The following is a 26,540-nucleotide window of genomic DNA, read 5'->3' as shown; positions in this document are numbered from 1 at the left end:
GGTTAGATAGTCACTCTAACATCAATTAGTTCTGGTTTAAGTTTTCAGTTCTTTAAAGCATGTAACATTTTCCCAGTTCAATTATTTAGCTTTCCAAGGTTACCATATTGAAAAATTGGGGACAGTCATCTATTAAATATGCTAAAACATCCCAAAAAAGAAAGAGCAAAGCTATTAATCTTGAACTTGTCAGTTGAATTATTTCCAATGAGCCCCGAGGGCTTGTGTGCTCGAAGTGTTGGAAGGCATTTGTATTAAGCATAATCAATAAGTGCATGGGATAGTAGATGTATCCAGGTAATTTGTCATCAAACCGTTAAAATAAATGTGCAGTGTTACTCTTCTTCATGAAGCACTGTAGCCATCATAGGCTACAAAAGATGAATTACTGCAGTGTTGTCAAAAACAAATCTCAAAGGTCTTAGCAGGCTTTTTAAGGAGCCCCAGTGAGGTTTCGGGTTCTCTATCACACTCCTTAGTGTGGCAGCTATTTCATCACACTTTCTTCCCGTTTCCCTTTAAATTAGCAGTAGGTCATATCTGTAAGCCGGCTAACGTATTATCTTTTTCACCCCTCAAGATGTAGATGCAATTGACAATTAAAACAAAAATCTTTCATGCAAATGAAATGGATGCTTTGGGAGTATAATTGAGGGCTCCTAATTCCTGTTAGCAGAGCTTTGGAAAGAAGATTGCCTGAAACTTTATGTCTCCCGCCAATCAGTTTATACAAGTACAAGGCTAGGTAACTGACTCACTCCACTGGCTCCCCTATAAACCAACAAAAAGAGCACCAAAGAAGAGACTCTCAAATGCAGTACAGATTCCTATGGGACTAGCCAAGCCTTAGATACCTACAGTAGTCCCAAGTCTAGCACTACTAATAAGGAGTGTTATTGCTTATTTATAAAGAGGATATACATTGCTTTGAGCACCCTTCTTTGATAAAAAAGTGGCATAAAAACGCAGTTCAAATAATAGTCCTTGCATATAGACATGTACAGAACTATATAATGAGGTGGACTACATCAGATAATGAATTATTTTTTCTTTTTCCTTCATTCAATCACATCCAATTCTCAGAGCCTGCCTGGAGAAGTTCTTGCAGTTTTCTTGGCCAAGTTTTTCAGAAGTGGTTTGCCACTGTCTGCTTCCTAGGGCTGACAGAAAGTAATTGGGCCGAGGTCAGCCAGCTGGCTTTGTGCCTAGGCAGGACTGGAATTCACAATCTCCTGGTTTCTAGCCTTATGCCTTAACCATGACACCAAACTGGCTTTAGTTTTAATGTGAACATTGCACTATAGTTCCAGACACTGGTTGAGAAGTATTGAGTTGTCCCAAAACAACTTGTAGAGTACCATGTTGGGAAATTGGAACAGATTATATACAGTATATCTTCAGCTTAACCTGTAATGTCATATTGTTTAAAACACTTCTTATTTTTTATTTGCACAGTTTTGAGGTGTCTAGGAATTCCTGGACGAGTCATCACTAACTATTCTTCAGCTCACGATAATGATGCCAACTTACAAATGGATGTGTTTATGGATGAATATGGAAAGGTGGATTCCAAACTCACAAGAGATTCAATCTGGTATGTTTGCTGGAGAATTGCAGTTGCTTTTGTCATAGTTATGTGACCATATTAGTTATCTGTCTTATACAACGAGAAAGGGTGGAATGAAGGACATGTTGCTGCTTATCTATATTCCTAGGATATTCATCATGGCCATTGGAAGTTGATGTTCAGTGGTATCTGGAAGAGTGCTGGGAGAAGACAACAATATAGACAACAATAGGATGATTTAGAACAGTGATGGCTAACCTTTTTGCCGTCGCGTGCCAAAAGTGGGGGGAGCGGGGGGGCTTGTGTGCATGTGTGGCCACACCCATAATGCAATGCCCCCCACATGCCACACCCCCATGCATGCACGTGTGACCCCCCACACACACTCCCCACGCTTGTGTGTGTGTGACCCCCTGCGGCCTGTTTTGGGCCTGGCAAGCCTTCCTGAAGCCTCCTGGGACCAAAAATGGGCAGTGGGGGTGGTGCGCTGCACCCCCTGTGGCCCATTTTGGCATGGGGGGCACACTACTCCCCCGTGCTCCCCCACCCCCATGCATGTGCACGAGACCACCCCTGTGCATGCATGTGAGACCCCCTGCACATGCACATGTGCCTCCCGCATGCGCCCCGCCCCCCACTTGAAAATCAGCTGGCTGGCGGGAGGCATGCTGGCATGTGTGGTGGAGCTGATCTGGGCAACGGCTCATGCCATAGGTTCGCTATCACAGATTTAGAAGTAACATGTAACAAAAGCCCACACCAGAGACTATTCATCAGTTCACTGCCACGCAGTTCTAATCCCAAAATTATACAGAGAGCTGTAATGATTCCATCCCATGTGTTACATATCGGAGAACAGCAGAATGAACCTGCTCTACATTTGAGGCTCCCTATTTATGCAGCTTGTGAAGATGCTGCCGTATGAAATGGATTGTGTATAGCAGAGTTTAGCCTGATGTGAAACTCTGAGGATTCTGATTTAACTCCCACAAATATACTGGGGCTCCTTGATGGTGCCTGTTGAACCATCTTGCACACAAGAGTGCCTTAATCAAGTGCAGAAGTCTTTTCTGATGTGTCAGAACACCAATCCCTGGTGTTTCTCTCCCACTCAGAAGAGAAGTCAGAAACCATAGCTTCTAACTCTGGGCTTTGTAGGAGTTTTCATGTCATTAATAAACAAACCATGTAAGGTCATACTTTGCAAGGAGCAGCTGAGTGGCAATCACTAGGAAACCTGCCCTTTCATTGAAATTCTGGCTTACTACAATGCACAAATACAGCAACTCTCTCTCACAATTTCAGTAACATTGTGAATATATTTTTAAATGGTTATTTCAAAGCTCAGTTACTGCGTTTATATATTCTTACTTGCATTGCTCGTTCAGTATCTGTGTTTTGGTATGGTCCTTTGGCATTACTCTAATCAGAGAGGAGGAAGCAAGGGAGATTTTGTCTGCCAGAACCTACAGAGAGCATAAAATGGAAAACAAATGAATAGTAATATAATATACTATTTATTGTTTGTGTAATTCTCATTTTAATAATAGCTCCCAAAGGAAAGGAGATAGGAGTAAAATACGCATTCAGCACATAAATACGTTGTTGAGGGCGGGGGCAGCCCTTACTCACTTCCCCTATTCTGTTACTGTTCTGCTTATTTATCATGCTAGAGGCTGCCCATAACCAAGTTTTCCCGGCAGCTCATAAAAGGAATGGAATGTAAAAATGCATCCATTAAAATATATCTCACCATAAAGCACATGGGCGCAGCATAAAAACAAACAGTAACAGTTTCAAGCTGGAATAGATGGAAATGGTGGGGAAACCAGAAATGGTCTTAACTTGGTGTTGCAATAAGATTAATGTAGGCGACAGATAAGCCTCTCTCAAAACTTAATTTAATAGCCAGGGTGCCACCATTGAGAAAGCCCTCTCCTTCCTTTCCCCAATTATTTACTTGTTGTTGCATTTACAGTTCCTTTTCCCCCCACTGGAGCAAAGCTTACTAATAGTTTATTCCCTGCTGCAGCCAATATGTAGTTCTTCCCCATATCTACAGTGTTCAGAGCCATGTCTTGTAGAGTACTACCTCTGGCCATTCCCTTTAAGTCACAGGAGACAACAGCTTGCTGAAGCTCCACCTTCAGGTATCTTTCATACTTTCATGTATTTTTCATTCAGTGGACTTATTCCATGACATCCCTCCCCACCCCCAAATCCATTCCACTATAAAAGGAAATGAATGCTGCAAATCTACATCAGCTAAGCAAAAGCTCCATAGTGTTTTAAATCGCATTCTCCCTATGCTGCCTTCTGGGGGCTTGATTACTTTTTGAACTTTCCCTTTAATCTCATCTCTTCATGGTATATTTATTGCTACATGATGCACATAACCTCTGGGGGCAAGCATTAATTTAACTTATGGTGGGAGCTTTTTTCGATTTTCTCCTCTGGGTCCTTTTTCTTCATTTACTTTGCTTTCTATCTTCAATGGAAAGCTTGCTTTAAATTGTTTTGCAGCATGATGTTGATGGGTTGTTAACAGTTTTCTATATCCTGAATCAGTTCGTTAAAACAATCTTAAATATTTGTTAAAGAATGTGTATCAAACAATATATTTTAGATTTTGCAGAAATATGTTTTTACTATTAAAATATTTATTGTATGTATATTAAAATGTCTTTGCATAGATGGAAGTAATCCATAATCATTCATATAAATATTTTAAAATGTTCTCATTTGGGATTTTAACTCAGATCAATCTTTGCTATCATGTTTTTTATGTCAGGATTAAGCTAAAACCATCCATATGTTTTACTCTAAAATTCTCACAATCTCTGTATGTTCTGGACTTTGTAATTTAAGACATCTGAAGGATAATAGATTGCCCAATTCTGAGCTACATTATTAAACATGGTGAATGGTTTGATCATTATTAATAGTTTTTTTAGTTAATGAACAATAATTTGATTTTTGTGTAGAGTAGCATAACGTAGAATAGAATAGAATAGAGTAGAGTAGAGTAGAATAGAATAGAATAGAATAGAATAGAATAGAATAGAATAGAATAGAATAGAATAGAATAGAATTCTTTATTGACCCAGTGTGATCAGACACACAGGGATTTGTCTCTTGCATAAGCTCACAATGTACATATAAACAGCAAGTAATAGGTCAAAGATTAGGCAATTTATCTGATTTTTCTGACATTTGTGATGAAATCTGCAGTTATGAGCAGGAAAATGCCATCAAAATGTTGAGGGTAGAAAATAAGAACAGAGACTCATTCAGATCTGACAAAATAGGAGCAACAGAATTGTGTTGGTCATCAAAGTCAAAGATGGTTGAATCAGCTGAATTACAAGAGAAAGAGCTATAGATCTCTGCCTTGATGGAGAAAGGTTTGTGGAGTCCTTGGTGCTCAAGGACTGTGCAATTCACCATATACATATATATTGAGTTACATATATTCTCGTTTATTGGAATAAGTTTATGGGTTCACGCCTCTAAGCAATTTTCTCCATTAGCCACCATCAGCAAGGCTCTGTGAGAATAAGTTAGCAACACACCATTCCCAGCTATGATTTTTTTTAAAAAAATAGTTTGCATCATTTTCTTTGGATAAATCCTTTTTCCCTTGGCATCCTGCTTTGTTAACTCCTCTGACTGACAACTTTCTGTCTTATCTCAGCTTTCATTTCTGTTTTGAAATGCCTTGTTAGTCAAGAGTCAGATTTCTTGCTGTTTTCCTTTCTTCCTCTGCCCATTATTAATTTAATAGTCTCAGTTTAACAAACTTTATATTTGCTGAAATGTTACTGCTAACAATTACTTCAGTAATCTAATTAGCTTTTTGTGTACTGGAAGGGAACATTTTTTAAAAAACGGGAAATTGCTGCATTTCTCCCTCCTGTGTTATTCTGTCATAGCTCAAAAATTTCTTGAAGCTTATTTTGCAGCTTTTTCTCAACATAGTCATACTCTTTCTGTTACACTAATAAACCAATTGAAAGACATTTATAAGGTCTCCCTCTCTCTTTTCCTATGAAATATTCTGAGCAAATGAGAAACGCATTGAGCTATGGTGGTGCTACTCTTAAAAGTTAACCAGTGGACAAAGAGAGAAAGCCAGAACTGAATGGCAGACAGAAGCACTTGCAAAAGAGAAAAATGTTGCAGCCGAGAAAGGTCCCAGCTGCAACTTTACAATTTTCTAGCCCTCCTTGATCAGGCCTTGACCACTCCTGAGCCTTTGAAGGTGGTCCAGGTTGCATCTGAAAATTCCAGATTCAAATCCCAGTGGGTCTTCTCAATATCTGAACTTCAGCACTTCAAAGAACCTTTTAAACCTCTGTTCCAAGGGCCAATTCTCCTCATTATTTTAATCCACAGTAGTTGTACGCAAGTTGACTTTATAGCTTGAGAAGAGGCATTTTTCATGCAGCAGGCCTTCCTTCAACTGCTGCAAAGGGATATGATACCTAGGTTGTGTCAGACGGCTCACTAGGTAGTCTCTCTCAATTCATATCTTATTTATTGAGCAAGCTATTTTTAAGATATGATTTGCTCTGTTACAGAGTTGGAAGAAATAATGCTTTCTCCTATTAGTGTACTCCTTCTTTATGAATGTGTCTCCTCTTCTAAAAACCAAATACACTGTCGAGTGTCAAACAGCCCCTTGACACAATATCCTGGGGAATATGAAACACCTGAACATGAGCATCTGTGCAGATCCAGAATGAGATGGAACAGACCCGGAAGAACACACACGGTGGAGGGGGCGTTATAGCGTGTAGGATGGCACGGTGATATTAGGTGATGGATGGTATAAGGGAAAAGGGGAGGGATAAATCCATCAACATCAAATGTCAGATCCCAGTGACAGGAGAAGATAGTAAAAACCCGGAAGTAAGGGCGACCTGTAGGTAGCCAGAATGGGATAAGCAGCGCAGTTATTTTAAATTTGTAATAGAGCAAAGGAGGGGCTCTTGAAGGGCCTTCTATAAAGCCGGAGGCACGGGAAAAACAGCCGTCTCCGATTTTGCTTCTCACGAAAGAACTTCAGAGCTTACTGTTTGACCATCGTGTAAGCTATGATTAAACCGGATAGATTCCTCGTCTGAGCGTGAGTGAGTGTGTGTATCCGGTGCAGCACAGGTGGTTCCAAGTGGGGCTGACATACACACAGTTTGTTGAGGTGAAACATCCTAAGTCTTCCTGACAAGGGACCTCCTTTTCTTTGTGTGTGAGAATCAAATTATTTGGGCAACTATAGTAAAAGAATGCACTGGGTTCTCCTAACTTGGTAACTTTAAGACTTGGCTGGTGAATTCTGGGAGTTGAAGTCCACAAGTCTTAAAGTTGCCAGGTTTGGACACCCTTACATTAGAAGCTTAATTGTTAAGAAGATGTGCACAACTATCAATACTACCAGTACATAACATTAATCCTTACTTAGGACATTGTTGGAGAAACAGTAGAAAAATTCTTCCTGCAACACAAGTGAATGCAGACAATTGATTCAATATGCTCTAGCATAGTCTTGCCCAATTTGAGATATGCCAGAACTGCTGGGACTATAATTTTAAGAATTCCTAGCCAGCATCGGAAAGACTGCACTAGAAGTTTTTCATGGCTATCAAATACTGAAATAGTCACATGCCAAGATTTGTTAGTAAGTGGAAGGCAATATTTCAATGGTGAAATCCAAATTATTTTACTACCTGTTCTGTGGGCGTGGCTTGGTGGGCGTGGTGTGGTTTGGTGGGCGTGGCTTGGTGGGCGTGGCAGGGGAAGGATACTGCAAAATCCCCATTCCCTCCCACTCTGGGGCCAGCCAGAGGTGGTATTTGCCAGTTCTCTGAATTACTCAAAATTTCTGCTACCGGTTCTCCGAACTGCTCAAAATTTCTGCTACTGGTTCTCCAGAACCTGCTGGATTTCACCCCTGCAATATTTCTTGTGAATGGAATCACCGTGTCAGCACACCTGTATCAAGCAGCATTCTTTCAAGGAACCAAGTCTCCATCAATGGAAGGAAAAAAAAACGCAAACAAACCTGAAAGTCAGGTCACAAGAACATTATTAAATTAATAAAAATGAGTTGAGAAAGATTTTGTCATTCTTTTAGACGTGTCATAGATAGATAGATGATATAGGGAGGGAGAAAAGGAGAGGGAGAGAGAGAAATCATTATAAGAACAGGTACTGTTATTACTATTCAGTGTTAATAAATGGCACATCTGGAGTCAAGAATACCCTTTTGTTGTTATTTTCTTACATAAAGGAACTATCATTGCTGGAATGAAGCTTGGATGGCCCGACCTGACCTTCCTGTTGGTTTTGGTGGCTGGCAAGCTGTAGATAGTACTCCTCAAGAAAACAGTGATGGTAAGTATCTCTTTTCCTTTCTTTTTTCTAGCGCAGGGCAAAACATGGCTTGTTATTTAAAGAAATTCTCATGTAGCAGAATAGTTGTCACCTGGAAAGGCACAACATATGTATTATTTTAACCCATTTTCCTATTCTTATAATATCAGAACTTAGGTCCTCCAGTTAAACTGGGACAAAGTTCTAGTTCACCAAAACAAAAATACCACAGTGGAGATATTTAAAGGACACTAACCTCACAAACTTCACTGTCTAATCGACAAAAGCTAGGATTTGGAGATTTTCTTAGATACAGGTAATCCTCGACTTACAACAACTGAGCCCAAAATGTTTGTTGCTAAGTGAGACGTTACATGAATTTTGCCCCATTTTACGACCTTTCTTGCCCCAGCTGTTAAGTGAATCACTGCAGCTGCTAAGTTAGTAATACAGTTGTTAAGTGAATCTGGCTTTGACATTGACTTTGCTTGTCAAAAGGCCGCGAAAGGTGATCACATGACCCCGGGACACTGCAACCATCATAAATATGAGTCAACTGCCAAGCATCTGAATTTTGATCACGTGACCGGGGGGCGGGGAATGCTGCAATGGCCATTAGTGTGAAAAATGGTCATAAGTCACTTTTTTCAATGCCATTTTAACTTTGAACGATCACTAAAGGAACTGTTGCAAGTCAAAGACTACCTGTACTGAATTGTTAAATTAAACTGCAGTCCAGGACCAAACCCATGGCTCTCTAGATGCTGCTGAACTGCAACTGCAGTCATATTTTACTGGCTATACTGTTTAAGACTGCTGGGAGTTGTAGTTCAGCATCGTCTAATGAGCCACTATCCCAGTTATAGCAAAGCCAGAAATTCCTCTTTACCTGTAACTCCCAAAAAAGTAACTTATGATAAAGATCAACAGACATTTAATTTCATACAGGGCAAAATCAGTCACAGATTGAGAAGCAGGATCCTGATACTCATATGTTTCGGCATATGAAGGTCAGATAAAATTCTGTGCAAATTGCGTGTATTATTATTATTTTTTGATCCAGTGGGGGGTTTTTTTGTTTTTGTTTTTAATTTGATTTATATGCCGCCCTTCTCCAGAGATTCAGGGCGGCTTACAATGTGCTCAGCAATAGCCTTCATCCTTTTGTATATTTATACAAAGTCAATTTATTGCCCCCACAACTGGGTCCTCAATTTACCTACCTTAGAAAGGATGGAAGGCTGAGTCAACCTTGAGCCTTGGCGAGAGTCGAACCTGCAGTAATTGCAGGCAGCTGGTCTTAATAACCAGCTTAATAACAGGGTGCCTTAGACCACTGTACTACCAAGGCTCTTTTTATGGTCTTAAATAAGTCATCCAAAAACTAAGCAGAAAGGTGCAAAAAAAAAAGTGCAAGAGAATTCATTTGGATTTATAGAAAGGGGACTGTCTTAAGGTAAACTGAAAATCACCTGAAGTTAGAAAAAGTCTCTATCATTATGTACATCAGAGGTAGGACAACCGGGGACATTTAGATTTTAACATCCATATTGAACAAAGTTGGGGAAATGTTAAAATGAGCTACAGATAAACGGGTTGAGATGGACCATGAAGCAAACAGCACAAGACAGACTTAATTGCTAACGGTAGATAAGTAGGCCATTTCACGTCAAAAACAACTCCTAACCATGTCAGCAGAGAGAATTACAGTGCAGGTGGATTTGTTTCAGTCAAGAGGAGATTTTCAGGAAAATTCACTTTGAAATATTTCAAGTCTGTTGTTAATATAAAAGTGATCAGGTATTCTGGGAGCTGCAGTCCATCATCCCTGCTAAGACCACAATATATCTGACTTCTTCATAGATAGTATGTCAGTTATTGTTTTAATATTTACTCTTAAATGTGGTTTGTCATTTTCATTTTTTCATTGTAATTTCAGATATATCCATATCTGTATCATTTTTAGCATCATTCAAAAAATTATTCTGTTTTCTTGTTGGTGTGGCTTTTGTTTGGGATTGCGAGTGGAGTTACTCTCTTGTACATAAACATGGAATAAATGCTACAACTGACTACATGCATGTACATTCCTTATTTCCTGGTCCTGTAAGGGCACAAATGATGGATAAATTGAAAATGCACAGTATCTTTTAAATAAATGTTCAGATTATATGAGTATGAAACAAATCTTGAAAGCAAGTATATAGTCGATGTAGAACATTAGATCTAAACAATAAGATGGATCCAAGCTGTGTATTAGTTGACATACGTTCCACGTGAAATTAGGGAGCTAAATCTCTCAGATTCTAATACCAGAAGAAATGAAGTCTGCTAATTTAATGAAATGAAATGGCATTTAATAATTCAGCTACATGCTTGGATTTGCTTAACCTGCTAGTCTATGATGTATGAATGAGGTGGATATGTTTAACTTCTGAGATTACAAATGTCTAAGAAATAAATTTTGAAGTTTTCAAAAAAAAAAAACCCCAAAGTTGCTTGTTATGGACATCTAAATTAAAGATAGGCCAAATCTTAGCTATGAGAAAAACTATATGGGCTTATTTAGAACTAAGATCAAAGAGGTTTACTTCCTTGGAGATATATTTAAGGATATGGCCTCAACAATGCTAAATTATTTAGATGGCACTTAGTTTAGCAGACCAAACTATATCATCAATCCCAAATATACTAAATTAGCTTATGGTCCTAAATGTCCTGGCTGTCACTTGTGTTAGCTTTTGCCCATTGAATGGGTAACTATTACTAGCTTCCTGCAGAACTTTGAATAATCAAGAAAGACAGAAAGACAGAAAATCAATTATCACGTAAGTTAAATACATCTATGACCTGAGCAATTTTTTCCCCAGAATGTAAATATATCTTAGAGATCATGTATGTGTAATGAGAATTTATTTTTGCTCTTTGGGAGAGACAAATATTAGCATATCAGTATATGGCTGTCAAAGAACTCTAACAAATGTCTGTAAATGTGATTCATATTGACTTTGCTTTAATTGTGTAACTTTTCAAAGCTTTGCTGTTTGCCATGGCCTCAGGCTGGCAGCTGATCGAGTAGAGGGTATTGAAAGATTGGACATCAACAGTAACTAAGCAAGGAGGATGGTTGGGTTCTGGATTAAAACACAAGTTTTAGACCTTGGATCACAATTTGATTGTTTACCTCCAGGCATGTATCGATGCGGTCCAGCTTCTGTTCAAGCCATCAAGCATGGGCATGTCTGTTTCCAGTTTGATGCACCTTTTGTTTTTGCAGAGGTATGCATTTATTCAAGGGGTTTTTCTTCAAATGGATTTAGCAAAAATATGATTAAGATTAAAGTAACTCTTTACTATTAATTTATTTAAAATTCATTTTTATTTGTTGGTCATCTAGCATTTGAAAACTTGTTGATTTCTAATCTATTACAACAAAAATGTTGCTTATAATTCTGTAACTATTATACAGTAATAGCATACTATTTCATAGTGCAAAGGTAGGTCCTTGCCTAAGAGCCACTTGTTTAGTGACTATAGTCACTAAACCAGTTCTTATACTTGTGGCCATTGCAGCAACCCTGGTCATATGATTGTAGTCCAAGTACTTGGAGACCACCTCGTAATTGCAATGTTGCAGCATCCCATAGTCACATAATCATCATTTGCAGCCTTCTTTGCCAGATTTAGATGAGCAAAGACAATGAGGAAGCTGGCAGAAAGTCGCAAATGGTAATCATGTGATGTTGCATGGTGTGGAATTCGCTTAATGACAACAGCTGAGAATGGCAGTATTTCTGTTAAAAGTGGTGCGGTCACCTGACATGGCACTTTACAACCGTGTCACTTAGCAACAGAAATTCCTGTCCCAATTCCTGTCATTAAGGGAGAACTACCTTTATTCAGCACTGAATAAAACCTCCAAGATAATATATTTTCTATGTAGAAGTTAAGGTTTAAGTGGGCCCTCATCTAAACTATGAATTGTTTCTCATAAATTATTTAGCATTTGTGAGAATTTTAAAAATGCCATTTTCAGAGAAGCTTGCACATTCACTTTGCCTGCTGACTACATCTCTTCATGAGCTACTGCCCAAAGCAGTAACCCGTGCAGAGATATAAAGGGAAATCTTCTAACAAAATTTGCATCAAGCGGCATTGGATAATCTAGTCACAAGGCTGGTAAAAACCTAGTTGAAACCATCCCCTAGAAAAAAACACTTATTTGGACTGTAGCATTACAGGAATGATGAATTTTTGAATGATTGCTTGTGGATAGGTTTTTGCCAAGTTTCTCAAAATGTGATCAGAATTCATATTTGTGGCCCAAAATCTGAGAGGCAATAACTTATACTGAGTTTTGAGCCAAACAGAAACACATTTGATTTTTTTCCCTATGTTTTTTTTTAAGGTGAACAGTGATGTTATATATTCAAAAGCAATGAAGAATGGGTCTAAAGTGATTCAACACATTGACAAAACCCAGATTGGAAAATTAATTGTGACTAAGGAAATGGGTTCAAATAAAATGAAGGATATCACTGAGCAGTACAAATTTCAAGAAGGTAATTATGTGGCAAATTTAAATAAAAAGCCATTCATTTATATAACATTGACACTACCTTTATATTTATCTCCTAGTTTCTCACAAAGTAGTTTGAAACTACCCACAGTTGTCTCCCACTCTAGCAGTCTCAAAAACATTGAAAACTAAGCGCCAATCAGTTGATCAATGGTAGATTGTAGATTGTAAAGTTTATTGTTATTGTACGTATATACACAGTATACCCATACAACGAAATTCACATAACACCCAGAGACCAAGCCCAACACACAAGACAATTCCCAGACACACCCCCACCCACCAAAAATTCCCCACCCCTAAACCACCCAACCATGGTATAGAATCAGTGTTTTGCTCCCTAAACTGATGTGGAGTAACCAACATTTTCCATATTCTTGCTCTGTACAAATAGCTACTACTGCCGCCTGAGATAATCCACGTTTCTCAGTATGTGCATTTGTGTGCATTTTTCTGGTGGGGCTTGTAAATAAATAAATAAATAAATAAATAAATAAATAAATAAATAAATAAATAAATAAATGAAAGGGTAGTCGCTATGGCAGACAGTTATGTGATAGAAGGTGAGCTTTTAAAGAAAAGTAAATAAAGAATGCTAAGAGATCTCTTTCTTGCGTTTAAAAGCGCTTGTGAGTTATGAAGATGATATGTTAACATGAGCACTTTTCCTAGTAGTTATGGCCATGACTGCATGTTGCTAGGGTACCTGGTTTTTACGGGAGAGTGGAATGGAGAATAAATTTTATAGAAAGCATTCAGAAGTGAGAGAACATAAGTTGCCCAGAGTTGCTGGATACAGGTAGAAGAAAGGAAGGAAGGAAGGAAAGAAAGAAAGAAAGGGGAGAGGGAGGGAGAGAGAGAAAATAAAGAAAGAAAGAGGGAGAGAGAGAGAGAGAAGGAAGGAAGGAAGAAGGAAAGAAAGGAAGAAAGGAAGAAAGAAAGTAAGTAAGAAAGAAAGAAAAAAAGAAAAAAGAAGGAAGGAAGGAAGGAAAGGGGAGAGGGAGGGAGAGAGAGAAAATAAAGAAAGAGGGAGGGAGGGAGAGAGAGAGAAAGGAAGGAAGGAAGAAGAAAAGAAAGAAAGAAAGAAAGGAAGGAAGGAAGGAAGAAAGAAAGAAAGAAAGAAAGAAAGAAAGAAAGAAAGAAAGAAAGAAAAAAAAAGAAATTCAAACACAGAATTCTCAATCTTCACTGGATGAGCAGTTGGAAAGCATAAGTATTAGCTTCAGCCCAGGAGACAGGAAGCTGGGATTGCAAGAATTCCTATAAAGAGGAAAACAGGGAATGTAGAATCACAGAAATTAAAAGGAAAGGTATAGACTATGCTGAAGTGTTTAATGAACATAAACAATCAGAAAAAGAATTCAATCATACATGCACGGTGGCTCAGTGGCTAAGATGCTGAGCTTGTCGATCAAGAAAGGTTGGCGATTCGGCGGTTCGAATCCCTAGTATAGGTCTCCTGCTTGAGCAGGGGGTTGGACTAGATGACCTCCAAGGTCCTTTCCAACTCTGTTACTGTTATGCCTGGGTCCTAACACAAAATAACACAAAACGGTATCACAGAACTATCCACAGAATTGCATCCCTTATCAACCACTTTGTCCCTTTTGAGCTTCTAGACCCGTGATGGCGAACCTATGGCACGCATGCCAGAGGTACCACGCAGAACCATCTCTGTGGGCACATGAGCCATTGACAGCTGCGCTTCCGGTTTTTGGCACATGCATTCGCACTGGCCAGCTGGTCTTCGTGTGTACTGGAGTGCCGGAAATCCGAAGACCAGCTGGCCAGTTTCCAGGCTCCGGTGCACACACACAAATGTGCCCACACACACATTCCAGTGTCAGCACTCGGTGCTGAAAAAATTCACCGTCACTGTTCTAGATTTTGGGGTAATGTATCAAGAAACAAAGAATCTTCCAGTTAACGAGTTCCCCTTTCATCCATGAGAAAATTATAGCTAAGAGGTTCATTAAAAAAAAGTATTTAAAGCCACATTTTGAAGTTGTTTTCTAAGCAGTTAATCACAGTTTCTTAGTTCATGTAAAATTCTGAAGTATTCTTTAATATGTGTTCACAAGGCTTGCTCACATCTTTTTGACTCTGTGCCATATACAATAATATTTCAGGCTATTTGTTGTTATGTTTTCCTGTGCCATCCCTTAATTTTCAAATCAGGTATAAAGCAGCAATACAAGCTATATTGTTCATATTCACATATCATGCACTAACATTGTTTAGCACATTAGTAGACTGTCAAGTAGCCTTTGGATTTTAACTCCCAAGCCACATGTCAGAAATGATCAGGGAATATAAAAGTTGAATTATGTTCCTAGTTTCTGTATGACACATACAAGCCAGAACAAGCCTTCCACTCACAAATTTTCCCTTCACTTCTCTCCTGCTTCCAATACTGTATTGAGAATATTAACTTTAGTTCATCATTTATTTGGACCCAGCATTGTGACTGACAGCTTTGTTAATTGCAAGAAACTGCATTTTAAAATTAGTTTCCTTTAAATTAGTCATTGGTAGTCTTTTTTTTGTCATTGGTGGTGGTTTTTTTTGTTATACCAGAAGGCCCAATAAAATACTGAGGGAAGGTGGGAAGAAGATTCGTATCTCAAGTAGCCTTCAGCGTATTTCTGCTTGTACAGTTTAAATTAGATCACAATGTAGCAGAGAATATGCAAATCTCTAGGTATCAAGCCATAGATAAGCTAAATTTTAGCCTTGTTGTGAGTTAGTGGCTGGTAATTTTCATATTGTGGCAGCCAATATCTATTTACTTTGCAGGCACAGAAGAAGAAAGACTGGCCCTAGAGACGGCCTTAATGTATGGTGTTAAAAAAACTGTAACCGAGGACGTCTCATCCAGTACGGAGGTTGACATGAATGTTGTGATAGAAGATTCAGTTCTTGGCAGTGATTTCAATGTCACAATTACTTTCCAAAACAAAACATCAAGACGCTACACTGCAACAGCTTATATTTCTGGCAATGTTGTATTTTATACTGGAGTCTCAAAGACTGAATTCAAGAATGACAGTTTTGATGTGACCCTAGAACCCATGAAAGGTAAGACAATAATTGTCTCTTGACCTCTAAGGCAACTTATTAAAATGTGGAAGCCCTCCTTCTCCGACTTGGCATTGTCTAGGAATGTTGGACGTCAGCTTCTATAATCCCTCATTATTTGACCATGCTGATTTAGCATTACACGAATTGAAATCCAAAGATCAGGAGGGCAGCAGATTGGATAAGATTAATGTATCGTACCACTTCTTGAAGGTTTACAATGGATAAAGATACAATAAGAGAACAAGGACGTATTTATTCAAAATTCAGAATTTTTGCAGAAATTGACATTGCATAAAAAGCTTCCATTATCAACAAAAAAACGTTTAATTAATTGATTAAAATGGTTTAAGAGTCTGAAAATAGTAGAAATAGAATTGCACAAAGGCCGGTAAGGAAAACAAATGGATTTCCTGATATTTTATTATACGAAGCCTTGAGAAGAATATTCAAATGATCTGAATCAGTAGAGAAAGTTTTCTTGTAGCTCCTTATCTAATTTCAGAAAGCAGAAGGGAACTTATAAAAATGATGGCCTGAACTGAATCAAAACTCATATGGGAGTTAGGGATATGTAGATCACTAACAATTCAATATCTTTTACTGTTTACGTTTGCAAGGCAGTATTCTCGTCCATTTTGCTTTTAAAACTCTGGCAATAAAAGTGCAATTGTTTAACAGGTCTTTTTAATTTATACAGCTTTTTTTTTTACATGTAGCTTTAAATACCCCCCTAAGAAAATTTGGGTATGACTATTATTCTTTTACCATAGAACTTTCCTGCCGTAAGGGCCTCAGAAATGTACATACAGTCCTTTGTAGAAACATTTCTCTCAAAGAAATGAACTTTGCTTTCTAGATTTTAGAAAAAGGAGTGATCAGCAGATTTCATTCAGTTTTGGCATCTAGGCCATGACCCAGTCCAGCATTTCACTCCTGAAAAGCTTTGCCATAGATTTGTATTATGTCCATAATAGGGCAGCAGTGATCTTTCAGACATTCGGAGCCTGGGGTTTTCGATTTTGTAGGTCAGATGTAGCAGGACCAATTCCAAGCTCAAAGTGCTGTTTAGTATACAAAGCACTAATCTCTCTTAAAATCATCAGAACGGCTGACTGCTGGAGTGCAGTAGCAGAAAAGAACACAGCATCTACACCAGTGAAAGATGGCAGCAAGATCCCCCTGGTTTTAAATTTCATACATTGGCCTGAGATAGCACCGCTTTGGGGAATTTAATTAAATCTAAAAATGATGTAGCTACCAACTGCTTAAATACATTTGTTCCAGAACACGAAGGAGGCACGCCTGGTTACCAACAATCATGTACAGTGTTAACTTTGATGATGGGGTTTGACAAGGGGCTTGAAGATAACTGATTATTAAATCCAGATCTGTCTACCAGTGCTTGGAATTATACTAATTATAAATGTAAAACACACTAATTAGAAATTAAATAGGAATCTGACTGATGGCCTTGTGAAGGTCCCATTTCACATTAAATATTTATTTGCACAGCAGGAGATCACTTAAAAGCCTGAGACTGGCTCCCACATCTGCTCCATGTTTAACCTATCGTGAAGGCTATAGTGTTGGCTTGTTTGGTGTAATATTTTTTGGCAATCTAAAAATAAACACTACTGTACTGTGTAGATCTTTTTTTTTTTTTTTGGTATTGAAACTCATATCCACAGATGGACTAAAGTGACTGTATTTTAATTACACACATAATAATTAACATAGATAGACTGAGAAGGGTTTTTAGAACTTTTAAAAATTAATTATATAGCAAAACCTATGCATGGCTTCAGCTGTATTTTACATATAGTAGATAATCCTAGCATGATTATGAATAGGAGCTGTGTTTTTGGAAAATGCAAAGCATGCAAGGAGGGTTTGTGTATGTGACAAAGTTTATAGATGTGAATGTATCAGTATCTTCCAAGGGAAAATATTCCGTGAGTTTAAAAAAAACAATTCTTTAACATACACTATTAATATTGCTATATTTGTTTTATCTAAAAACATGCCAATGAATATAACTGTGATTCTTGTTGCCTTATTATTTAACCTCTTTCCTCCTTATACGCCAAGATTTGAAAACAACAATTCTTCCAATGAACAACTTGTTTTTTTGTTTGTTTGTTTGTTTGTTTAACACATTTTTGAACTAAGAGGAACTCCCAGTACCCTGGCTAAAAATTCACTTCTTGAGGCTAGCATTTTCTCAGGAACAATTCATCAAGGTCTGCATGTCCTGGCTAAGGGCAAGGCTAGCAGTGGATGGGACTCTGGTCAAAATTGGATGTCTATACCTCCTTTTATTATTCATCTGTCATCTTCTGCTCTCTCTTTTCTTCTCATTATCTCCCTTGCTCAGAAAAGGAACAGTTCATTCTAAGTATAATCTGAACCAATTTTGGGAGATCTTTTGAAATTAGATCAACGTACACATGCCTATGATCAATTCCTGTCTTAAAATAAACAAGTTTTCCTTTCATTCATGTCCGTCAGTTGGTGGCCTTGCAACCCATATCTAACCAAAATCAAATGGAGACTCATTCTTTATGAGCAATAAGAAAGAAGATCTGTGCTAATCAATCCTATACCTTTTAGAATACCTATTCCAGCTCTGAATTTACCTAACTTCATTTGTTCATTAGATGTTAATTTAGAGCCAAAATCTAGAGGAAGAGAAATTATTAGACTGAGTCTTCCTATATGAATGCTATTTCAAACGTTGTACAAATATAATGTGGGCCTAGTAGTAAATATATACACCATTAGTGGTCAAGCTAATGGCCATCTCCTATTGTACCTGCCTGGTCTCTTCAGTCTGCCAGGAGTGATACACTCAAAATTCCTTTGATTAAATAAAGCCATCGATCAGCATTCTGGAAGGGTGTCTTCCCTGTAGCAGCACCTCCCCTCTAGACTAAAGTCTCCCCCCTGCCCCCTGATTCAGGTGCTCCTCACCCTGTTGGGGCCTTGAAATTTTAGCTCTTCACCCAGGAATTTGGCGGCGGACATCCCCTTGAATTACATTTTTATTTCTTTTCCATCCCATCTGGTTCTTGCTACCCTTGCCAATTTTTATTCTTGTATTTATCTATCTTACTTTATTATTCCCTGTTTTTAATATTTTCACTTGTCCATTGGAAGTAGGTGGCTCGTACATTTAATTAATAATAACAATAATCCCTTCTTCTAAAGATTGCTCTTGTATGACTCATACTGAGTTTATTACTGCTTCAGTAGGACATACATCTACTGTAAATTTCCATAGTACCAGGAAAATATTTTCTCTGTGGTTTTAATATTCAATCTAACAAAAGAAAACTTGTTCAGAGAAATTATTTTGTGATATTCTTTATGCTTATCTAGTTGCACACTGGCTATGGCATGTGTATGAATGTCCCTGTTTTTACTTGTACAATCTGCTCTTCTGCAGTTGTGTCTTCTTTGGCTTCACATTCTTCAGTTATAACCTAAAGAATGATATTAGGAGGGAACTCTTACCATAGAATTGTGATAGTGTATTTCTATTGTCACTGAAGGGAATTCTGCTCTTGGGGAATTTCTACTTATCCTGGAAGCATTTGAAGAAATTGTCCTATTTCTTTGTGCACAAATTTGATGGAGAATTTTGAAAGTCAGTTTATGCCACTTTTAATAGAAGACTGCATACAAGTGCAAATGTAACCTGACATGTTCTTTTTTGGAACTTTGAAATGGGATTCACGTGTCTCCCAGCTCATTTATTTCTTTTCTCTTTTCCAAGAGAGTTGACTGCTCCAGAGTTTTATTCAAGGTTAAGACTTACAGGCACTTTGTGTAATTCCTTTGCAGCTGAGGGGGCACATCAAACAGCTTTTGACTGTCTTAGAAATCTGGGTCAGATGGCTGCCTGCAAATAGCAATAAGAAGGAATTCAAGAGTTCTGTTTTGATGTGGATGGAACAACAGGAGAAAAAAGCAGCAGAACTTTTTATACCATAACCTCACAATACAGAGTTGGAACTTCACATGTAATACTGTCAAGATAAGAGATTAAGATTTGTACCTTCTGATGCTGCCCAGCTCAACCTGTCATCCCACTCCCCGTAGGCTTGCCAAATCCAGCTTCTCTTTAATAGGTTTCCCTTATTTCCAGTATGTTTTCTAATAAGATTACCCTGCACAATTCTAAATACTGTAATACTCTGTGCTTTATGCTACAGATTTTATGTATTCCTGCTCTCAAAAATGTCTATGGATATTCTCAGTCATCCAGGTCATGGTTGTCCCAAAGAAGCTTTTTCAAGAGGCAACTGGACTTTCTTGTCTTTCTTTGAAGACATTTCACTTCTTACCCAAGAAGCTTCTTCGGCTCTGATTGGATGGTGGGGAACAGAAGGATTAACTCCTTGCAGGCAGCTGGTCATTTGCGTTCTTTTAGAGTCATTGAGGCCACTTGGAGGTTTATCTGTGTCCTGAGCAGTGCAAATGGGTGTGGAGCCTTCGGCAGGATGTTTTCTGCCTTGTGTCCATTCACTATTGAACACAGGCCCAGGCTGTTGGGGATGAGTCCTCTCAAAAACCATTCTACCAAGTTTTGGAAATTTTTGTTGTACAATTGGAAGGAGTTCAGGAGACAGCAAAAAGGTTGCTTGGGGAGGTGTTTGCAAGAGTTGGAACCCAACTCCTGCAATACATGTTGCCTCAGAAGCATAATAAAGCCCATTCAGTTCAGGGATGTGTGTGTGTGTTAGCATCCCAGCTAAATAAATATTGGAAATAATTCTTATTTATTCAATTTGCAATATAGATTTTAAAAAATCTTTGGCCAGATAGACTTTTGGTCCACACCTTGTTTCTTACATCTGAGAAGTGCCCTCTTCCTGTCCTAAACCAGAATAGCCCATAGCATTTTGATGCCAGTTAGCAAAACAAGTCCCAGTCTAACTGAATTACATTTCATGCAATGACATGTACTGTACTGTTTAATCCCTTCTGAACTCAGTTATTTCACATTGTAAACTGTTACTTATAATTCAGTATTATAAATTAGGGTCTCCAGGACTTGTTTCAGTGGTTGAAACAAAGTATGGGAGGAATATGTGAAACCAAAAAGTTTTGGAATCCTTGGTTGTTTTATAGGAGGGAATCAGAGGTGGGTTTCAGCAGGTTCTCCCCATTTCTGGAGAACCGGTAACGGAAATTTTGAGTAGTTCAGAGAACCAGTAGTAAAAATTCTGACTGGCCCCACCCCATCTATTCTCTGCCTCCCAAGTCCCAGCTGATCCGGAGGAAATGAGGATTTTGCAGTAATCTTCCCCTGGAGTGGAGTGGGAATGGAGATTTTACACTATCCTTCCCCTGGAGTGGGGTGGGAATGGAGATTTTACAGTATCCTTCCCCTGCCACGCCCACCAAACCACACCCACAGAATCAGTAGTAAAAAAATTTGGAGGGAATGATATATTCCATCCATTCAGCCCTGCAGATGTAGCTGAAAGGAAACTCGCCACAAGCACAGCTACCATAGTTAACAGCAAGGCTGTTGGATATTGTACCTGATTAACACCTGGCTGTCCCCAAGCTTCCTATTTCTACAAACCACACCCTGACTGTAGGTCTGGGTAGAGACTACTGAACAAATCACAACCAAGGACTATCAGATCTGGCCCGCAAAAGTCCAGATTAGCCTCAGATGCCTTACCTCAAAGATGTCCTGCCATAACTTTAACTTGTCGGTTTATGGTTCAGTATATCGTATAAACTTGGGGAAATGGGTTGAATAAATAAATCATGGTAAACCATAGACAAAGGTGTCATGCAAATTTAGGACAGGAGTAGAATCAGGCTCTGCTTTCTATTACAAGAGAGGATCAAAATGCTCTGAGGGGACTGAAACATTTTGGACAACCCTGTAGCACCTTTTTTTTTTTTTTTTGCTGGAACAAGCACTGCTCTTTGAGAACATTGGTACTCTTAAATGCCCTTCTGAGATTGCTTTTAAATGTCAGATTTCTCCAGGTGATCCCAGTAGCTTCAAGGAAGATTTATTAGCAAGCTACATTCTGAATTCCAAAAGAACAAATAATCTCTATCTCTATCTCCTTCCCTCCCTCTCTCCCCCTCTAGCTCTCTCTCTCTCTCTCTCTTTCTCTCTCTCTCTCTCTCTCTCTCTCTCTCTCTCTCTCTCTCACACACACACACACACACACACACACACACACACACACACAAACAATTAATGGCTCAATGCCTTGCAAGACAAATGGCTTTTATCCAATGGTAGAATTCAATTTTTTTTTACTACCGGTTCTGTGGGCGTGGCTTGGTGGGCGTGGCAGGGAAAGGATACTGCAAAATCTCCATTTCCTCCCCACTCTGGGGCCAGACAGAGGTGGTATCTGCCAGTTCACCGAACTACTCAAAATTTCCGTTACCAGTTCTCCAGAACCTGTTAGAACCTGCTGGATTTCACCCCTGCTTTTATCCCCTTGTACCTGGTAATCTCTCTTTTTCTGCCATGTCCCCATGATGCTGCCTTCATCTCATCCCCAGTGGATGAATGAAATACATAAGGAATCTTTAACCGTTTCCTCCTAAAGTAGTATTTCCTTTTTATTCTAACACTGTCGAAGGATAGCTTCCAAATCTTATACGTTGCCCAAATCACTGTGTATGAGTTGGGTGGCTATATAAATTTGTTTTAAGTAAATAAATATATAAATGTACAGAAGCAGTTAGACTTTGTTATCACAAAGAAAACATGTGGTTTGCAATAACTGGGAATGGAAACAGTGGCTGGATTGGACTGGCAATTTCAGGCTGAAGGGATTTTCCTGCCAAACAAAGGATGTGTGGAAAATACCATAACTCGGTAAAGGGAAAAGATCCAAAGTAGTTCTTTAATGCAATATTTCCTATTTCAGGTATTATATTTCCACTGGCAGCCGCAGTTTAAGGTAAACACTATTCGTTGTGTGGGTGGAAATGAATCAAATACAGGTCTGGCTATTCTGTTCAATCATAGCAGGGAGAATGAACTACAGAAGTTAGATGCTTCTTTGCATATTGAAAAGCACTGGATCCTTCTGCAAGCAACATCTTTATTCTACCTGATGTAATCTGGAGTAGCATGGCATAAATGGGCACTGGGAATAATAACTGGCAGCTACCGTATATTGCACAGGCTTCAGTGGCGTTTCTCTGTTTGTTCCTCCTGTCAGCTGAAACTCTTGAGGTGCTCATCGAGTCAAGCGAGTACATGAACCAGTTGCTGGAACAAGCTTCCCTACATTTCTTCGTCACAGCCCGTGTCAATGAACTACAAAAGATCCTGGCCCAGCAGAAGACCGTTTCGCTGAAAATCCCTCAATTGCACCTCAAGGTAAGTTTGGAAGCAGCCATGAGCAAAGAGATAAGTAGACTGTAGGCTGACAAATATTCTGCATCTTGGTCTAGGCGTGCCCAATTTAGGCTATGCTGTTTTGTGTCTTGTCCGTGTGGAAGTGGGGGAGACTGAGAGGAGAGATAAAAGCCCAAATTAGGGATAGTGCAGAAACTTGTCAGAACTTGGTTTAAGGGACAGACTTTGAGATGGCTGAAAATAGCAGGTGAATCCTCCAGCTTCCAGATTTCTTCTTGCAGATCTCAGATCCAAATCCCAAACACTGTAGGGGAAATCCTGGGTCTCCCATCTGTTTCCTTCTGTCCTCAACAAAGTATTGCCTCAGCTCCAGGGGTGAAATCTAAAATTTGTTAATACCGGTTCTGTGGGTGTGGCTTGGTAGGGGGAGGGGGTAATGTGACTGGGTGGGTGTGGCCAACTTTTTTTTTTTACTTTTAAAAGCATTTTTTCTACAACCTTAAGAGGTTGCAGAAAAGAATGCTTTTAGAAGCCTCTGATGATCAAGCAACTCAGCTGGGATCGTTAGAGGCTTTTAAAGGCATTTTTTTTCCTACAACCTCTTCAGCTGAAGCGGTTGTAGAAAAAAATGCTTTTTAAAGCCTCTGACATCCCAGCTGAGCCACGTGATGATCAAAGCCTTTTTTTTTTACTTTTAAAAGAGGTTGTAGAAAAAATGCTTTTAAAAGTAAAAAAAACGCCTCTGATCATTGTGCGGCTCAGCTGGGCATGGGGGGGGGGGTGCAGGGATTTTTGCTACCGGTTCTCCGAACCACACACCGCCATCGCTACCGGATCAGGCGATCCGAACCAGGAGCATTTCACCCCTTCTCAGCCCTAGTCTTCAACATTCCCCCCTCTGTCCCCATGCTTTGGCAAGCATGATGATGGAGCGTGTCCTGGACCATTTACCCAGTTTAATTGTTTTCCTCAAAGCTGTCTTAGTTTCCAGAAGACAATATGCATATGAATTGGAAATGTAATCTATTCAGGTAGTCCTCGACTTACAATCACAATTAAATCCAAAATTTCACCTTTGTTAAGTGAATTTTGCTTCATTTTACGATCTCTCTCTCTCTCTCTCTCTCTCTCACCATGCTTGTTAAGTGAACCGCTGCAGTTGTAAATTTAGTAACACAGCTGTTACGTGAATCTGGCTTCTCTATTGACTTTGCTTATCAACAGGTGATCACCTGACCCTAAGACACTGCAACCGTTATAAATATGAGTCAGTTGCCAAGGGACTGATTTTGTGACCATGAGGATGCTGCAATGGTCGTAAGTGTGAAAAACAGTCATAAGTCCCTTTTTTCAGTGCCATGTCACTAAACAAACTGTTGTAAATCAAGGACTACCTGTAGCATGCTTAATATTTCAATATTTTTCTCTCTGCCAAAATAAAAATTGGTACTAATAGAGAAATGATGTCAAGAGCAAGTGTTAAAAAAATCTTTTCACAGCATTATTTCCCCAAAATGCAGAGTGACTACTAATTAGTTATAAAAGAGAGAGTCACAAGCTTCTCTTTTTTTCCCCATTTTTTTTTATTCATAAACATTTTGAATACAGTGTATTGTCATTTACAAAAGAAAAACAAAGAGAACAAAAAGAAATATTAACACATATACTGGTAACAATAATAATAATGTAACAGAATAGTTTTGGCTAAATCTCTATGTTAGCTTATTTGTAATTCTGTTAATTATATTGGCATATTTATAATTATAAATCATCTTTATATTTAATTCATGCATAGCAATAATCTTTCTTCGTCTAATTTCTACCTCTTATCTCTAACCGCTCATAAAATCTATTCCATATCAAGTAATATTCTGAGAAGTCACAGGCTTCTCACATCAGGAGAAATCTGATTGATTTCAGATACACATTTGACAGCATTACACAGAAATAGTAGTAATACACCCAAACATGTCTTTCGGAGTGCTTGTAGCCTACAAACAACGTGGCTGATTCTACCATTAGGCAAAATTAAATGGCCACCTAAGGCAGCAGGATTTTGGCATTACAAAAAGGTACTAAATTGTTTATTAATGTAGTATTTTATTTTTACAGCCAAGGAGAGAGAGAGAGAGCAGCATGTTTTCTTCCATTGCCAAAATAACTTGTTTGTCCTTCTGCCACACGGCAAAGGATCTTGGGAAGAGGTGGACGGGTAGGCTGGCAGGCTTCGTTTGCTACTCTGCCTTAGGCACCAAAACCTTATAGGCTGGCACTATGCACAAATAGGCACCAAATCTCCCTATGGCTCTGTCAATAAAGCTGGTTTTCTTTCCTATGACAATAACGAACGTTTCAATTTCTTCACACCCTTTTCCTCTTACATAGATGTTCTCTAAGCCAAGAGTCCCCTCATTTGTTTTGCAGAACTTTTGGCAAAGCAAGGGCTGATAGCAGACTTTTGGAAAACCACCAGTTAACAGCCAAGAGGCTGCCAGGCTTTGTCCTGCTTTGTTGGTTGACTGAACATGTTTGGCTGTTGTGGAAAACCCTCTTCAGATATTGGTTGTAATAAATGCACAGGCATTAATCTGCATCTAATCATTATAACATATATAAAAGTCTTCAGTTAGATAACACACTATATAATTAGGAAAAAGATGCATTTCCCTCGAATACCTTCATTTAACATTGTTAAGCTAAGGGAGAGGGATTGGCCTAAACTCACCAATTGAATTTCATTTCTCAAATGGCTCAAATCTTAATCCAAGTGGTCATCTCAATTGCTACAAATATTCTTAGTACCTTCTATTATCAGAACCAGAGATTGAAATTCTCACACTTGAATAGTGTGATAACTTGAATTAGAGCAGGTCTCCCTTACACTGACCATTTGTCAAATGTGGAATTCAACTCCCAGATTTCTTAAATTTCATGAATACATGTAATCCTGATACTTAGAATCGCTGTCTTGATGTGGTTGTGAGGCTTGCATGCTCTGAGGAGGATGAGAGCTATTTCAGGTCTCATCAGAAGAGTCAGACAAAGAGTGTCTCTCCCACAAACAGTATCATGAAATGTAATTTACAGAAACCCAACCTGGATGGATCAGTTATCACTCAGCTTAATAAGGGTCGCTCTATGGATACAAAAAACCACAAAACAGTACACCACCAAAATGGAAGATCAGGTTGGAAAATAAGATCAGCATGTTAAAATCAGATCAGTGGTGGGTTGCTACCACTTTGCCCCGGATTGGCTCCACCCAGGTGCCTGGACATCTGTGCACATGTGCATGCGCAGAAGCATCACGCACGCACCCACGAGCGAACCGTAGCGAACAAAATTGAAACCCACTACTGGATCAGATGCAAGCAAGCTAGAAAAGATGAAACAAAAGAGGCTGAAGAACAAGAAGACCAAAGAATATCTGATCAAGAAAAATCACTTAGAAAAAAAGGAAAATCAAGGAAGCACTGGAAATAATAAAATAGCAAATAACAGCTACAGCTAAGGAGATCAGAAATACAAACTTCAAATTGCACACTATAGACAGAATCTCCAATTTCAGTCAAATCAGAAAAGTTTTT

General features: G+C 38.8%; 1 protein-coding gene across 1 annotated transcript in view; it reads left to right on the top strand.

The window, feature by feature from the left end:
• Positions 1-26,540, top strand: part of F13A1 (coagulation factor XIII A chain) — a 116,593-nt gene that overhangs the window by 72,320 nt on the left and 17,733 nt on the right. Inside the window, exons 8-13 of the mRNA XM_034429097.3 lie at positions 1,456-1,594; positions 7,857-7,960; positions 11,130-11,218; positions 12,348-12,501; positions 15,315-15,596; positions 22,814-22,974. Coding sequence (XP_034284988.2) covers positions 1,456-1,594; positions 7,857-7,960; positions 11,130-11,218; positions 12,348-12,501; positions 15,315-15,596; positions 22,814-22,974 — 929 coding nt within the window. The remainder of the gene's footprint in view (positions 1-1,455; positions 1,595-7,856; positions 7,961-11,129; positions 11,219-12,347; positions 12,502-15,314; positions 15,597-22,813; positions 22,975-26,540) is intronic.

Source organism: Pantherophis guttatus, chromosome 3 (assembly GCF_059756535.1).
Source record: "Pantherophis guttatus breed Tessera chromosome 3, ASM5975653v1, whole genome shotgun sequence".
Taxonomy (NCBI): domain Eukaryota; kingdom Metazoa; phylum Chordata; class Lepidosauria; order Squamata; family Colubridae; genus Pantherophis; species Pantherophis guttatus.
Note: the sequence above shows the minus strand (reverse complement) of the source record. Positions and strands in the feature narration are given on the sequence as shown.